General features: G+C 29.1%; 4 protein-coding genes and 1 long non-coding RNA gene across 8 annotated transcripts in view; 1 reads left to right on the plus strand and 4 right to left on the minus strand.

Moving 5' to 3' along the window:
- Positions 1 to 798, plus strand: part of LOC140665318 (DNA-dependent protein kinase catalytic subunit) — a 66,578-nt gene extending 65,780 nt beyond the window's left edge. For all 3 annotated transcript variants that reach the window (XM_072891280.1, XM_072891279.1, XM_072891281.1), the window contains 2 exons: positions 30 to 235; positions 422 to 798. In XM_072891280.1, the coding sequence (XP_072747381.1) occupies positions 30 to 235; positions 422 to 499 (284 nt within the window). In that variant the 3' untranslated portion in view covers positions 500 to 798. The remainder of the gene's footprint in view (positions 1 to 29; positions 236 to 421) is intronic.
- On the minus strand, positions 420 to 4,740 carry Wds (WD repeat-containing protein wds). Its single transcript, XM_072891294.1, has 8 exons — positions 4,481 to 4,740; positions 3,434 to 3,530; positions 3,201 to 3,364; positions 2,844 to 2,933; positions 2,342 to 2,481; positions 1,971 to 2,202; positions 1,816 to 1,903; positions 420 to 1,690 (listed from the first exon to the last, which is right to left on the minus strand). Exons 1-8 carry the CDS (start codon positions 4,571 to 4,573, stop codon positions 1,590 to 1,592), a joined length of 1,005 nt encoding a protein of 334 aa, XP_072747395.1. The 5' UTR covers positions 4,574 to 4,740; the 3' UTR covers positions 420 to 1,589.
- A 542-nt stretch (positions 4,741 to 5,282) lies between these two features.
- LOC140664940 (uncharacterized) lies at positions 5,283 to 8,109 on the minus strand. Its single transcript, XR_012046520.1, has 5 exons — positions 7,994 to 8,109; positions 7,097 to 7,299; positions 6,478 to 6,699; positions 5,871 to 6,083; positions 5,283 to 5,504 (listed from the first exon to the last, which is right to left on the minus strand). It is a non-coding gene; the product is annotated as an uncharacterized lncRNA (long non-coding RNA).
- A 1,481-nt stretch (positions 8,110 to 9,590) lies between these two features.
- LOC140664950 (protein MTO1 homolog, mitochondrial) lies at positions 9,591 to 16,021 on the minus strand. Of its 2 annotated transcripts, none has more exons than XM_072890594.1 (10): positions 15,819 to 16,021; positions 13,781 to 14,032; positions 13,071 to 13,370; positions 12,534 to 12,710; positions 11,934 to 12,341; positions 11,486 to 11,658; positions 10,753 to 11,208; positions 10,482 to 10,585; positions 10,321 to 10,381; positions 9,591 to 10,108 (listed from the first exon to the last, which is right to left on the minus strand). In XM_072890594.1, exons 2-10 carry the CDS (start codon positions 13,989 to 13,991, stop codon positions 10,007 to 10,009), a joined length of 1,992 nt encoding a protein of 663 aa, XP_072746695.1. In that variant the 5' UTR covers positions 13,992 to 14,032; positions 15,819 to 16,021; the 3' UTR covers positions 9,591 to 10,006. The 2 variants fall into 2 exon arrangements, with proteins under 2 accessions (XP_072746695.1, XP_072746696.1); XM_072890595.1 differs by lacking the exon at positions 15,819 to 16,021 and adding an exon at positions 14,810 to 14,938.
- Positions 14,811 to 15,422, minus strand: LOC140664496 (MKRN2 opposite strand protein-like). Its single transcript, XM_072889638.1, has one exon. It carries the CDS (start codon positions 15,420 to 15,422, stop codon positions 14,811 to 14,813), a length of 612 nt encoding a protein of 203 aa, XP_072745739.1.
- Positions 16,022 to 16,115: the final 94 nt, after the last annotated feature.

Below are 16,115 nucleotides of genomic sequence, written 5' to 3' on the forward strand. Positions count from 1 at the left end.
TATTGATGATACAAAATCATAATTTGCAGATTTAACATGGTCGTCCAAGAGAAATATTGATATAGTTGCAAAGAAATTAAATGGGATCCATCCATCACTTATCACATTAGAACAATTAAAAGAAGTGCACGATGATGAATACTTTAAAAGATATCAAGCCATTGTCATCGGCAATGATGGGATCAAACAAGCACGAGCAGATATAAGAAATGATTGTTTGACACCTGCTGAACAGGTAATTTTTATTCAATACTTGCAAACATATTTGATTAAAAGCGATACATAATTATTGCTTTTTTTCTTGCTGTATACACTTAAATAAACAGTATCGTATTTTCTTCAGTTCTAAATCGAAATATCTGAATTACACAGAACTCTTGAATTTATCCTTTATCAGTATTAATGAATAATAATATTTCAGGTGGATTGTTTATTAGATCAAGCGAAAGACTTTAATATTTTGGGCCGTATGTATGCAAATTGGCAATCTTGGCTGTAATACTGTTTTATTCGCTAAGTATTACAAAACGTTACAAGAATAATATGTCAACGATTTAGAGTACTAATCATGCAGAGAAATTTTATATATTTGTATCAAAAACAAAGAAACTTTATTTTAGCACGAATTAAGAGAACAAACTATAAAATCATGAGTAAAATTACAATAAAGATATGTAATATTTTTATTACAATTTTATTACATATCTTTGTTTATGTACTGTAGAAAACAACTAATCTTTATAAGCAAATTTTATTAGATTTTTATATATTAATTTAATTACTTAAATCGATTTATAATTAGATATGTAATATATTAATTAAAATAAGAAAATTTATAATAAGTACTGAATTTATGTGTATGTGAGAAAGAGAGAGCTTTAAAAGATAGAAATTAATTTCAGATTTAAGATTTTATAATTATTTTGCAAGTTATTGTTATTTTAAAAATTATTGAATTTAGACATTAAAATTTTTTAATTTTTAATTTAATATTTTTAATTTAATCATTCATATACTTCCTATTTCTTTGTTACCTCCTTCCTGTCTAACTTCTGCCAAATATATTTATTGCATTTGAACTTGAACTTTGAATCTGTAGTGATTTTTAAATAGTATCTATCATATACATGTATTACACATTGGATACCAATTATTTTTACCTGATGCCGTTTACATTTCTAAACAGTATATTGTACATATAGAATTGATAATATCGATTTAATGTCTATTTTTATATATAAATATATCATTTTGTACAAGTAAAACACCAGACGAATAAAATGTGCATTAATTTCGTATCATTCAACCTATATAGAGTAAGTATAACTACTTGTCATATAGTATCTATTTATAATAGTTTTAAATTCTAAAGTATATCTCGAAAATTAATACTCTAAAACAAAAATCTATTTAACATTCTTCAATAATAAAAAATATATCATTCTAGTAAAATATTATTTACTTTACTATTTTCTAATTTTATACAATTATGAAATGAATATTATGATTTATGCTTTACAATGCAATATATTTCCTATATATAAACTAAAAAAAAAATTTGTACAAAGATAAAATGAATTTATAGCTCCTTATGTATCGCTCTTCCACAATTTAATAGTCTTATCATTTTCAAGAGCAGCTGAAGCTATAATATTATCTGTTGGATGACATGTTGTGCAAAGTACTACATCTGAAAGTACAGCAAGATATATGTTTTTAAGAATATGCGTTGTATAGAAAAGAATTCAAAGGCATTTAATTCATTTTTGTAGATAGCAGTATTTTCTTACTATTTTTAAATTCACATATATTTACCTGTATGCCCCTGTAGTTTTTGCACAATTTCCTTTGTCTGCAGATTCCAAATGTATACCATATGATCTTCAGAACCAGATACAATCCACTATACAAGAATAACAAATTGTCAGGTAAATTGTGGCATTAACATATCTGAGATCTACAATACGAACCTTTCCACCTGTTACAGAAAAATTCGCGAAGATACAATACTTCTCGTTCTTGTGGCCTGTATATGTTTTTAAGCATTTCCCTTTACTATAATCCCACAATTTTAATGTATTATCCAGTGTAGCTGCTAAAATGTATTTTCCATTTGGTGAGAATTTGACAAATGATACTGGAGGATTATCATCATCTATTAATGTTTTCAAACACTGTCCCGAGGCAGTATCCCAAATTCGACTGTAACATATTGTCTAATATAAGCTCTCAATATTATATTTTTTGATATAATAAATCAATTGTCAGAAAAAGAATACATGACATATTTTTCTTTTTTATACAGAATCTCAATTATGAAGTTTTATGTGATGAAATTTACCATAATCCATCGTAGCTACTTGAAACGATTAGAGAGCCATCCCTATTAAAATGCACTGCACTTACAGGATCTGAATGTGCAGGCAATGTTTTAAGGCATTTTCCAGTCCTAACATCCCAAATACGTACACTTTCGTCAAACTAAAAATATCAAATCTCTTATATGTAATCCTTTTCTTTTGTAATGGTACATATATGTGTATATATATAGCTTGTATTTTAATTTAGTAATGTCACAGAATAGTCCACATTTAAATTTTAATACTTTAAATATTTCACACAGAATATATATTTATTTTTAAAAAATAAATAATTTTGGAAATCCATAAAAAATAAGAAATAATAATAATTAAAAAACATTTTAAAACTGCAAAAAAATCAATTCTTGAAAAAGATCAATGTTTTGAAATAATTCTAAAACATTTGAGTTAAATGGACTATTCTATATATATATATATACATGATCAATATATAAATGATGTATATATATTATCGATACTTACAGAACCAGAGACTATGAGATTAGACTGTGGGTTGAAATTACAACAGAAAACGTAATTACTGTGACCTTTTAATGTTTTTAAACATTTACCCTAAAAAATAAGATTCCAAAATTAATGTGCCAAAGAATAATACAAAATAATTCCAAGTTTAATGTTATTTGGCTATTTAATAGTGATATAAATCAATTAATATTTGTAATAATAAATTAAAAAGTTTTCGGTAACACTTGTACTTCAAAGATTATTAACACCTTTATACTTTTTTGAATAAAAATTGACTTTAAATTTTACTCAATATACTATCTGTTTATTTTGTTACCAATAAAAAAACCATCTAATATATAATGGATTACTTACAGAACTCAATTCCCATATTTTTAAAGTTTTGTCATCGGAAGCTGATACTAATAATCTGCTGTCACTGGACCATGCTACATCCGAAATACCAAGTTTGTGACCGGATATAGTCTTTTCAAACTTTCCATCATAAGATCCCCAAATTTTAATAAGTTTATCAGCAGCTAAAAATTGAATACTTGTTGTATTTCTAAATAATGTTTGCAGCCAGATTTTTAAGAATCATTATTTACCAGAGCTTGCCAACCATTCTCCATTAGGACTGAATTTAACAGATGAAACTGCTTTAGTATGACCAGCTAAAGTATACTTTAATGTATAGTTGGGTTTCTGTAAAAAAAAAAAGAAAAGTAAAGATATAGATATTATACATGTATTTGTATTATTTGTGTTATAAAATAATTATTAATTAAGTGTATCCAGAAACATAAGTGAGCAGTTTTAGCATTCAATGAGCAACTGTTCGTAATTGATATACAAAATGTCTGGTAAAGATTGAATTAACACTTGTGAGTAGGTAGAGCGCATTAAACTGAATGTAAAAGTCTTTTACGATTTTGCGATTTTCGCAATAATTATTAAGAAATTAATTAATTAAAAAATATCGACCAATTCGCGCCAATATATTAGCGCTCTGCGAAAAGACAGCTCGCTGTCACGCGGTCGCTAGGAGCACAGCGAGAAGAAACAGTCCACTGTTACACGGTTACCATAGGTTTGTTTTTTATTCCTGTACTTTTGAACTAGTGCAATAAGTTAAAATAAGACAAATATACTTTTTCTCATTCTAACTTACTGCACTAGTTCAGAAATGCAGGAATAAAAAACAAACCTCATGCGTGCGACTAGCAACCACGTGACAGCGGGCTGGCTTTTCTCGCCACGTGCTAATACCACAGGCTAATACTCATACGAATTGGTTGAAATTTTTAATTTTTCACGTTTTCGCCCCGAAAATTATATGATCGATACCCTAAAGATGAAAAAAAGTAAAAATTGTTTATATTAGAATCATATTGAAAGGCGAGGAGAGCTACAAAAAACATCACATATACACAAGCTAGAAAAAAGTGATGTCTAAAAACAACTTTATTTGTAATTTGAATGTAAATTCATTCAACATTCTGAAATTTCCCATTTGTAAAAATATATTTAACCGTTTCTTCACATATTATCACGACAAATTTAAATTTATCTAATAAAACCGGCTTGTCACACTTGCTCGCACACTGTAACCTATACATGTCTCTCTTTCTTTCATTTACTAAAATTCAAATTACCAATATCGCGTTGCTTTTTGTCCCGCTAGCAGCTGAAGTGGAAGAGTTGTTGACGGACGTTTGGTGTCCGGGCGATGGACCAAGAGGTACCATTTTTTTTCTAATCGTTTATCAGCGAAAACTTACAACAGAACATCGACAAACAAAACATTTGTCTTGAAACTATACTTCAAAGAAATCCCCCGACAAATTTATTTCACGAAGTATGAAATATGTCGACGACGAGGAACTGAATAACCAAGTCTGCGCAATTTGCCACTGCGTAAGTTCGCATGCTGCATTCGTGAGCAGTATTGCCAAAATTACATCGTAAAAAATGACCAATCAGAAGTTTTTTCCATGGACGTAGACAAAATGCAATTGGCTGTCAAATAGAGAATTTTTAAAGTCCCGAAAATTTTTTATCGACAAATTATGTGATAATAGATCTGTTCTTTTTAGCTGCACTTCCAATGTGGAAGGAAAAAGAAAGTTCTGAACTAGTGCAGCCATTGCAGCTAAAAAGAACAAATTTGTTTCTCGCTAAGAAAGCTCCCATATTTTATGAATATATTACAAATCATAAAAAAAAATACAGTAATCACGTGCATAATGAAGAATATTGTAGTATTTTTTATATCAGTTAAATAATTTATTGGTTCATTTCTCTGTACATTACACATATAAAATAAATAATCTGTAATATAGAAAAAAAAATTATATACTTTTATTCCGTTTAGTTTTTAAATAATAGCATACCACTGATTAAAATTATAACATCTCTAATTTCTTTCAAAATTAAATTTTATTTTTATTATACATTTACAAAAGAAAAATTGTAGCACCGACATGTTTGTGCAATCACTGATCAAATTTTTTTTACGAGGTTTCAAAAAATGTCTATATAGATTTATATTTATGGAAATAAATTTATATATGTCGAGATACAATTAATAAATTGTCCTTTTTCACAGCAGTAAAGGTTAAATTGGTTGTCGATGACCAGATTTCATTTCTTCATCTTATATGTTATACCACTCTTTTCCTGCAATCATATATATTTTTTAAAAATATCATGTCTAAAAAATTTGTAACAAAATCAGAATTTATAATTAATCAGCAATGGTTAAAATAATCACTGTCATTCAGAAACACGGACCATTAATAACATCATAATAATATAATTACAAAAAATAAACTTATATATAAACATTATTTTAAAAAATTATGTAGCATAAGTCTGATATTGCATTTATATGACAAAACTTTTGTTGGACGTATCGATTATCAGATAGAAAATTCTTGAGACAGACTCTAGCAATTCTCCATTTGACAGTCAATTGCTATATTCAAAATATGTTTTATTGTGAATGTAATATCAGCCTAATGATTCAGCCAAGTATCTACAAACCTGTAAAGAGCATTTATCATTTTGGGAAGTGAGTTTTATTTCTTCATGAATTAAAACTCGTCTCAAATTTCATGAAGAGCATCTATTGAAAAACCAATTTATATATGTCAAGATGCAATTAATAAATTGTCCTTTTTCACAGTATTAAAGATTAAATTGGTTGTTGACATGAACAGATTTCATTTCTTCATCTTATATGTTACCACTCTTTTCCTGCAATCATATATTATTTCTTTTTTAAAAAATCATATGTCTAAAAAATTGTAACAAAATCAGAATTTATAATTTATCAGCAATGGTTAAAATAATCACTGTCATTCAGAAACACGGACCATTAATAACATCATAATAAATAATATAAATATAATTACAAAATATAAGTACAGAAAATAAACTTATATAAACATTTTAAAAAATTATGTAACATAAAACGATATTACATTCATATGACAAAACGTTTGTTGTTCGTATCGATTAACTATCAAATAGAAAATTCTTGAAGAAATTTTTAGCAATTCTCTATTTGATAGCCAATTGCTACATCTAATAAATGTTTTATTGTATGAATGTAATATCACCCTAATTATCCATCCAAGTGTCTACAAACCTGTAAGGTTCCTGTAAAGAGTGTTTATCATTTTGGGAAGCGAGTTTTATTTCTTCATGAATTAGAACTCATCTCAAATTTCATGAAGAGTATCTATTGAAAAACCAATTTATATATGTTGAGATGCAATTAATAAATTATCCTTTTTCACAGCATTAAAGATTAAATTAGTTGTTGATGAACAGATTTCATTTCTTCATCTTATATGTTACCACTCTTTCCCTGCAATCACACATATATTATTTCTTTTTTAATAAATCATACATCTAAAAAATTTTATCAAAATCAAAATTTATAATTAATCAGCAATGGTTAAAATAATCACTGTCATTCAGAAACACGGACCATTAATAACATCATAATAAATAATATAAATATAATTACAAAATATAAGTACAGAAAATAAACTTATATAAACATTTTAAAAAATTATGGAGCATAAAAACTGATATTACATTCATATGACAAAACATTTGAATGTATCGATTAGCTATCAGATAGAAAATTCTTAAAGAAATCTTTAGCAGTTCTCTATTCGATAGTCACGTGCTATATCCAATAAATGTTTTATTGTATGAATGTAATATCAGCCTAATTGTTCATCCAAATATCTACAAACCTGCAAATATTCCTGTAAAGTTTTATTTCTACATGAATTAGAACTCGTCTCAATTTTCATGAAGAGCATCTATTCAAAAACCAATTTCATTCAAATCATGATAAGTCTCATGTGAGTGCAAGTCCAGGTAACTCAATATTCATTTTGCTGATGTTTATTAAGTCAAGATTAGAGATCCTCCAAAGTACTCTACAAATAATGACCTAAAAAACAAAGAATGTTTTAATAATTTTGCAGTTGCTCAATGTATTGTATTATATGAATCAATAGTAATAATTTATGTCAGAAAATTGTTACAATCACTATTAAATAAGTAACATAGTCCAATAATTATTCATTTAAACAAGACTTTTACTATACAGTGTAGAAAATAATCATTTGCTAGAGGTTCAGGAAAAAATACATATATGTGGGAAGTCCAATATTTTTCATTTAACATAAGCTTATTAATAGTTAGTATGCTCTGTTAAATAAAGTTTTTGGACTTCCTACACACATTGCATTTTTTCTGAATTTCTAGCATTATTTTCCATCTCATATATATAGATCAGAGACATTAAAGAAAGAATTAAATAGATCGAGTATTTATCCTTTTAGCCTTTTAGTATACAAATAATAAAATAAATAATTTAGTTTATATAAATTAATTCTTCCCGTTATTCTGAACATAAAAGTAATAAAGAGCACATGTAAAAAAAAATGAATATTCCTACATATATTTGAAAATATTGTACATTATAGTTAGAATACGAAACACGTGGTCGGGAACGCGGTCGGCGAATTAATTTCCATGACGAATGAATATCACAAAGATCACGAATAATCCGCGATGAAATCAGTGGAAGGAAAAATCGCAGATATTCCAAATAAGACGTAAAGAAATCAAAAATTTCTTACCATCTTGGGTTCTTCTTTTCGTCTCACGCAAGAGAAACCAACAACGTACTTTCACATTGAATTACTTTGAGAAAATGGGACACCGGTCGGAAACCAACCGCCAACGGAAGTCAGCTTTCCCACTTTGTTAGAAAAAGATCCCCTCACCCCTCTACTTATTCCAATGTGCGTTCAAAAATCCTACCCAAAGAAATCTCTGATCCTTTTGTTCTGATTGGTCAATAAAATTTTGAACGCATAATTTTGACATTCCTACGCATGCGTAAACGCGAACACGTGCTACGATGCACTAGTCACTATAATAGTGACTACGCTACATGTGACGAATGATGAATTCTTGTTTAAACTTGGAAAGAGATTCGTTACGAGTTACGAGCAAGCGTTGCAAGAGAGTTGTTTGAAAGTTTTTTTGTTGATAAAATATTTAAAATGAATACGCTAGATTTTACCCGAGATTTCTATTGATTAATTATGCGTTACATGGGAGTTTTGCTATTCAATAAAGACGCAAACAATGTTATACCCTTGACTAAGAATGAAATAAGTCTTACCATACATCAGGTGCTTCTTGCAGTTGGGATAAAGGAGTTTAACGTTGATGTTTTGGAAAATTGGCTGACATAAAAAAGTCGACGCCACTTCAACAGTTTCGACCGATCCGAAGATCAGTAGCATTGAAGACAATAAGAATGCACACGGATCACAAAATGAATTCTCTGTAGAACCTCTGATAAATACACATCTCAACACCATGTCAACAGTTTTGAGCGATCTGAAAATCAATAACATTGAAGACAATGAGAATGCATATGGATCTCAAATTAATTCCTCTCTAGAATCTGTGATAAATTCTGTTTTTTTTACTCTTTAGTAAAAGCTAGCCAACATTCATTCCGTGGTGGTATTGACCTGAAGACTGGCAATATATTTTTCGAAGAAGAGCAAGAAACAAACAATGATATCGTAAAAAATGATTTCAAAGATTCACTAGACAATTTTCTGCAATCATTGGAAGGAATACAGGATTCTATTACAAACCTTATGCAAAATATAAAGGAGTTAAAGAATCAAAGAGACCAACAATTGACCAAACAGCCACAGCCTTCCGGTTTTTACAGGTCTCAATGACTCATTAATAAAGATGAGGAAAAGCCCACTCCAAATAGTTCACAGAGCAGAACTTCTTCTGGAACATCAACAGCTACTTTGTATGCAAAAGAGAAAAAAGAGGATACTTTAATAGACAGACATAAAAGTTTGATCCAGAAGTTAACAGAAAATCCAAACAGATTCCCATGAAAAGTACTGTACCAAAGTCAATCTGCTTAAATAAAAAAGAAGGGGAAAATTATAGTTTAAATCATTAGAATAATATATATATATATATATATATATATATATATATAAAATTTTGCTAATTAATTTTGTTAGATTTCTTACAGATCTCAAAATATTTTGATACTTTAAAAAGAAATATATTAATCAATTAATGTAGTTAATATTTTTATAATATATGTAATATATATCATTTTTATAATTATGAATTATGCAAATTTATCACATTAAAATTTTGTAAGTATGTAATACTAATTTGTAAACAACTTGTAACTTAAGTACAAATAGTCGTACATGGCAATCTGATATTACACGTGAAATGGACCATATGCTCAATAATATTTTTTTTTCTTTATTGAACGAACATTTTGTATACTTTGAACATTTAAACACAATAGTCATATAAGAATCAATGTGATAAAGATTGTTAATCTGATCTTTGTTCTTGTTAAATCTCTAAGAAATTCGATCAAAGTTATCGTTGCGAAGACAAACCTGCGAATTTTTGCGAAATAATTTTTTAACGATCTTTCTTCATAATTTCTATTGTGTAGAAACTAGATACAAAAATGCGATGTTAACATAATACTTACATTAATAATTTTATACTGCTTAGAATATTAGTATGCAATAAACAATAAATCATTATAGTTTATTTTTTATTAATTATAATAATTGCTATACTTTTGCGGCAACTTTGTTGGAGTGATATTTAATGTAATAAAGTAGTCTTAATATAGCTGAAGGTGTCACACCTGAGATTTTATTAGCTGCTGCAATCTGCAAGATAAATCTTGTTAATATAGATATAATGAATTATTAAACAGATGCAGATAATTATTGAAAAGATGATAAGCGACTACTTGAGAAAGTAAGTGTACAAACTAGATATAGTATTCTTTAAGTAAAAATGTAAATGTGATAGTAAAAAAAAAAAAAAAAAAATAAGAAAGTTGAATTTACAGAAAAGCTAGCAATAATAAGAAGCTTACTGTGCTTGGGAGGTACTTTGTGAGTTTTTCTCGATCTTCGGTGGATAGATTTAATTCAGGACTGTAACAAAAATAAAGCAAATTCGTCAACATACTTTTTTTAAACATGTAAAATTTAATATTCGAGCAATAAAATAATGTTTAAGCGCCATATCTTTTACCTATTATAATTAATATCACTGGGTATAGTCATTTGCTCATTCCTTCTGATATCTTCCACTTGATCCTGCTGATCCGCAACGACATAAGTATATTTTGCTTCTATCTGAAAGTTGAGTCACACTGTTAGTATCAACAAAAATATACTTGTTTTATTTAATTACATTTTACTAATTTCTAAAACTAGCTTTATTTAAAAAAACACATTTTTAAAATTACAACATTCTTTTCTTCACAAGGTATAATATTTATTATCATAATAAATTCACAAACCTCTATTCTTTTCGCCAAAATGGGATCTCTATCCAAGTGGCCTAATAAATTCGGCAAGTAGTTCGCTAATTGCTCAAATGTAACTTTCTCTTCGCCCGTCACTGAAAGCATCTCAAAGGCCGACTTACTTCCACCGGCCTTAGTGCTCCTCATCTTTAACAATCGTCGCCACTTGCTGTTCGATCGCACTTCGTTCTTAAGAATTTGTATAGTTTCCTGTATTTTACAAGCAGTTGTTCTCATCTTATCGAATCTCTCTTGGGAAACACAGCCCACTGCATAGCCCTTCTCTGTCAATCTTTGGTCAGCGTTATCAGGACGTAGACTCACTCGAAACTCTGATCTGCTGGTGAACATTCTGTACGGTTCTGTAGTACCCTCTGTCGTTAGATCGTCTATGAGAACACCAATATAACCCTCGGTTCGGCTTATCAGAAGAGGTGATTTCCTAAGTACCTAGATATACATGTGAATAAGATTTGGTTCAGAAGTAAACGTTTTTTTTTTTTTTTTTTTTTTAAAACGTATTTACATATTAGAACTTCTTAATTGGCAATATCGTGAAGTAATAAAACACGACAATCTTTTATAGAAATAAAAAAAATTGTAAATTATTTCTCTCGCAATAAATCCAATTTTTTAAAAATTCATAATTGAAATTTAAAAATATGATAATCTAAGCCAAATTTTTTCTCTACATGGAAAAGCTTTTTCTGGTTAATATGCCAATCACCTTAGCAGCTGCGTTAACACCTGCGACGATACCTTGTGCGGCAGCCTCTTCATAACCGGTAGTGCCGTTTATTTGTCCAGCAAAGAATAGACTCGAAATCTTTTTGGTCTCCAACTGGGAGTTTAATTCTCTAGGATCTACATAGTCATATTCGACACCGTAACCAGGTTTCGCTGTAAGCGCAAATGCAAATAGCTTATATAAGTATATAATAATATTTGCATAAATATATAACAATAATTACTTAAAGTATAATGTAAAAATTAATTAAGAAAAACGACGAATATGATAAATAGACGCTAAACTCTGTTTTGAATCTTTTTCAAAATCTCAAAGAAATCGTCAAAATGAAATTTATTCATGAATACTCAAATGTAATGAATTTCTAAATAGTCTTCAAATTACTCAACATTTAAGATAAACTTTAATTTAAGAGGAAATATAATACCTAGACGAGCATTTTCTAACCCTGGAATACAATTAACGAGTTCTACTTGTTTCTCTTCTGGCAGAGTGCATGACAATCCACTCGGATAAATTAACGGCGAGTCTAGACCTTCTGGTTCTAGCCAAATTTGATGTCTAGGCGTTTGGAATCGCAGAATCTTACTTTCTATACTCGGACAATATCGTGGACCAGATATCTCTTCCGTGACGTGTAAGTTACAATGCAAATTGTCCTTTATAATCTTTGCAACACCCTCATTCGTATATGTCAGGTATGTTAGTACTTGCTCTTTGGGCGGTAACCACACATTATCGTTCATAAATGAAAACGGTATTGGAGAATCATCTGGCAGACATTTTGTACACTTGGTGAAGTCAATGCTATCTTTTTCCAACCTTGGCGGTGTCCCTAATAATATGTATAACCTAATTAATATATCATCATTATAATTAAAAGTTGTAATATTATAGTAACTTTAATTCACATATGATTGTATAAATTAAAATACATATAAATTAGAACATAAAATAACAAATATATTTATTGAATTGTTGTGTCAATAAATAGAAAAGATATATTGTGTGAATTGGACATTCTTACCAGTTTTCAATCTTCCTATCTGAAATCCAAGCCTGTCAAGTGTGTTTGCCAATCCAATACTGGGCTCGTCATTCAATCTACCTGCAGGTCTCTTCTCCAATCCAATATTTATTTGACCTTTTAAGAAAGTCCCTGTAGTTATAACTACTGCATCACCAAATACTTTTGTTCCATCTCCTATGAAATAATATAATACTTCTTAGTAATAAAATATTAATACTAATACTAATAATAAATAAATAAATAAATAAATAAATAAATATATATATATATATATATGTATATATATATATATATATATATATATATATATATATATATATATATATATATAAATATTTAATACTTTTAGAAAAATAGATTGATAAGTGAGTATGTGATATATTAAGCTCAATGTTGAATTAAGACAATAAAATAAAATTATTTTAATTAAATTTAAAGTTAAATTAAATTTTATTCCTGCATACTATATGCAATAGATTAAACTTTATTTCTTATATACTTTCTTTCTATTATATTATAAACCTTGAAACATACTTAGAATTACTCCACAGCAGGACAGAGGATTATTTGCTAAAATCAAATCTTCCACAGAAGATTCATAGATGTGTAAACTAGGCATATTGAAAAGTTCTGCTTGCAGATGTTTCTTGTATAACACTCTGTCGATTTGAGCCCTGAGACCCCATACTGCTGGTCCTTTGCATTTGTTCAGAACTTTATAGTGTATCCCCGAAATATCACATATTCGACAACATACTCCATCTAAAGCATCCACCTCTCTCATCAAATGGCCTTTTCCGATTCCGCCAAAAGATGGATTACACGACATTTCTCCTATAAATATAATTGAATTCAAATATATTGAGTATACTCAAAGATAGAAAGACTAAAGACAGGAAAAAGTTAACAAAAATATATTCTCAGTTTATCCTAATTATTTTAATATTAATATATAAAAATTATTGATATCCATTTTTCTGTCTTATAATACAATTTCCTAATGTAGAGAATTTAAAAACAAATTGTTTCTATGTAATGTCATATCTTCTGATCTTAAAACTATAGTGTAACGTTACATAAGCTTTTCAACTTTTTGTATTTCTATAGTTTAGAAAAACATTTTGAAAAAACTGAAACATACTTTTATAATATAAAAGAGAATCATATCATTTTAGTGCAATGTTTGAATATCAATTTATTCAAAAATTTAATAATCACTGCTGAATAATTTTAAGCATACATACCTATAGTACTTTTTTTCTGAGTAACTAACAGTGTCTTTGCACCCATTCTGACAGCAGCAGCAGATGCTTCAGTCCCAGCATGACCGCCGCCAACTACGATTACGTCAAATTTCTTCTCGCTATCACTTGTGATTAGTCTTTTCAATAATCGTAATCGCTTTTGTTTGGAACATGCATTGAACAAAGATGTTGTAATTTTTGTAGAAATCATTTTGTTTCGCTATTATGCTCCTGCTATTTGTATTCTAATTTCTGCAAAAATATGTAAACCTTATATTTTAGAAAAAAAATCAAATAAAATATCAAGATATACTATTTGTTTAACCCTCTATTACATAACTCTGATTTTAGATATGCTTTCCATGATGAAATGCTACAAGAACTATATACTGTATGTGTGTCTGAATGTTTGTATAATATGTTTGAAATGTACTCTTTTCAAATAGGAACATACTAAAGAATTAAATTTTTGTTATATATATATATATATATATATATGTTAACAAAATATGTTATTAATATACATAGCAAATCACTTAAATTTCCATGTAGTATGATTTGAAACAATTTATTACAATTATCTCACATAACACTAGATGGAAATGATTAAATCTTTATTTGTAAATTAATAACATATTATTATGCCTTGAAATGTATTTATTTCATGCATGCAATATTCATTATTTAATGTTTCTCATAATATTATCATTTAATATTTAATTTTTAGTATTTTATCATTTATAAAAATTACAAGTTATTCCAAATCAGATAAAGATGAATAATTTACATTGTACGATATATATAATATAGAGATGTATTTTCAACAAAAATTACATTGCTTCCAGCTAACAAACTTGATATTGCATTTTTTAAGAAATTTCTGTTATTTTTTCAATAAAATATATGTAACAGAGGGTCAACAAGAACACAGATATACAAAGCAAATATTTATTACATTAATTACAAATAGCATTTTATTTATATTTATATTATTTATATTGAGAAATAACAGAAAAAAATATATTGTACATCACTGATGATCCGATAACAAATACTCCTGATGCTTCAGGGCTCTGTATAACGAATTATATCTAATTGCATTTTGAATTTTTGATAGGATCAATCGCTCGCATAAATCTTCCTTGCTCGCAAATTTGAGACTCGCGTATCCTAGATTATTGAGAAATTCCAAAACGAAGTCGAAGCAATTCATATTGATACCGTCGTAGTTGACGGATTTCCATCTGTGATCTTTTGACATGAATGACAGCGTTTCGTTCCATCGAACGGTCCAGGCAACCGGTACAACTTGAAAGGCGACGCAATCGGTCCACCTGTCAACGTCGTTCGCTATCAGTCCGTCTTTATCGAATTCGACGACGCTCCCGTCGGAATCGACTATCCCGACGTGCAAGTCGTCAGCTGTCACATTGTAGTCATCGAGGAAGCTACCACGTGAAGGTCGAATCACGATACTGGTCGGATTATGAGCGGCGTTCGAGAACGGATACGGTACACGAAACGGATCTACGATGAAATCTTGTATTCGCGACGAGCAAACCGGGCATGTCACCGGAACGCGTCGGCAAAATACATTCTTTCCCGGGCAATGACGGAAACACACAATGCCCGGATGGTTCATGTCGAGACAGAAATGTCAATGTTAAATTTAAGTAGATCTCGCGCCGATTGTTGTGTCCAACGTGTCATATTTCCTTCCACTTTTTATACGATTCATACATCTTTTATGCATAATTCGTAGAAGTTTGTGTGTGTGTATATATATATATATATATATTAAAATTACTCTCTACGTAAAATCTAAATCTATCTAACCTAACCTAAAGAAATTATTTTCTATAAATAATGCGAAAACCAATGTCACATCCCGCGATGATGTTTGCGCAGGCTGACTACTTGTTTCATGCTACAATTCGAGATTATTTGTGTTAGCCATCTCATTTTATCGAACCAATCGGATCAATGACACATGTCACTTAACCTCATTTAACCTTACATTGCTATGCTATTTACTTACATGACGCGACTTGCGCAACGGATTACAAGATCGACGTCAGACCGTCAGAAACATGTAACGCATTACAGCATAGTAGTTAAGAAGTTTTTTTATTTGTCACAAATATCAAATTCCAGATTCCAGTTTCTTTGGACCAGATAATAACATCTCGTCGGAGATTCGGAATGCAATTCCTTTCGGGTAAATTCGGTTTGGTTACGTATTCGTGATTGGTGTTCCGAGTCATGCCGAAGTCCCCCCCCCCCCCTTACCGCAAATAAAGCCCATCATTGCAGAATAAGTTAACATTCTTATATG

The sequence above is a fragment of the Anoplolepis gracilipes genome, chromosome 4, assembly GCF_047496725.1.
Source record: "Anoplolepis gracilipes chromosome 4, ASM4749672v1, whole genome shotgun sequence".
NCBI classification, from domain to species: Eukaryota; Metazoa; Arthropoda; class Insecta; order Hymenoptera; family Formicidae; genus Anoplolepis; species Anoplolepis gracilipes.

Bases quoted from the DNA above. Each gene is read 5' to 3' on its own strand.
- Wds (XM_072891294.1), bottom strand. From the start codon at position 4,573: ATGGTACCTCTTGGTCCATCGCCCGGACACCAAACGTCCGTCAACAAC. The intron at 2,934-3,200 runs GTAAGTAATCCA...CTTATTTTTTAG, and splicing joins AAATATGGGAATTGAGTTCT to GGTAAATGTTTAAAAACATT. The intron at 2,203-2,341 runs GTAAATTTCATC...AATATGTTACAG, and splicing joins AGTAGCTACGATGGATTATG to TCGAATTTGGGATACTGCCT.
- LOC140664496 (XM_072889638.1), bottom strand. From the start codon at position 15,422: ATGAACCATCCGGGCATTGTGTGTTTCCGTCATTGCCCGGGAAAGAAT.
- LOC140664950 (XM_072890594.1), bottom strand. From the start codon at position 13,991: ATGATTTCTACAAAAATTACAACATCTTTGTTCAATGCATGTTCCAAA. The intron at 11,209-11,485 runs GTGATTGGCATA...ATGTATATCTAG, and splicing joins GTGTTAACGCAGCTGCTAAG to GTACTTAGGAAATCACCTCT. The intron at 10,109-10,320 runs GTAAGCTTCTTA...TTTATCTTGCAG, and splicing joins CAAAGTACCTCCCAAGCACA to ATTGCAGCAGCTAATAAAAT.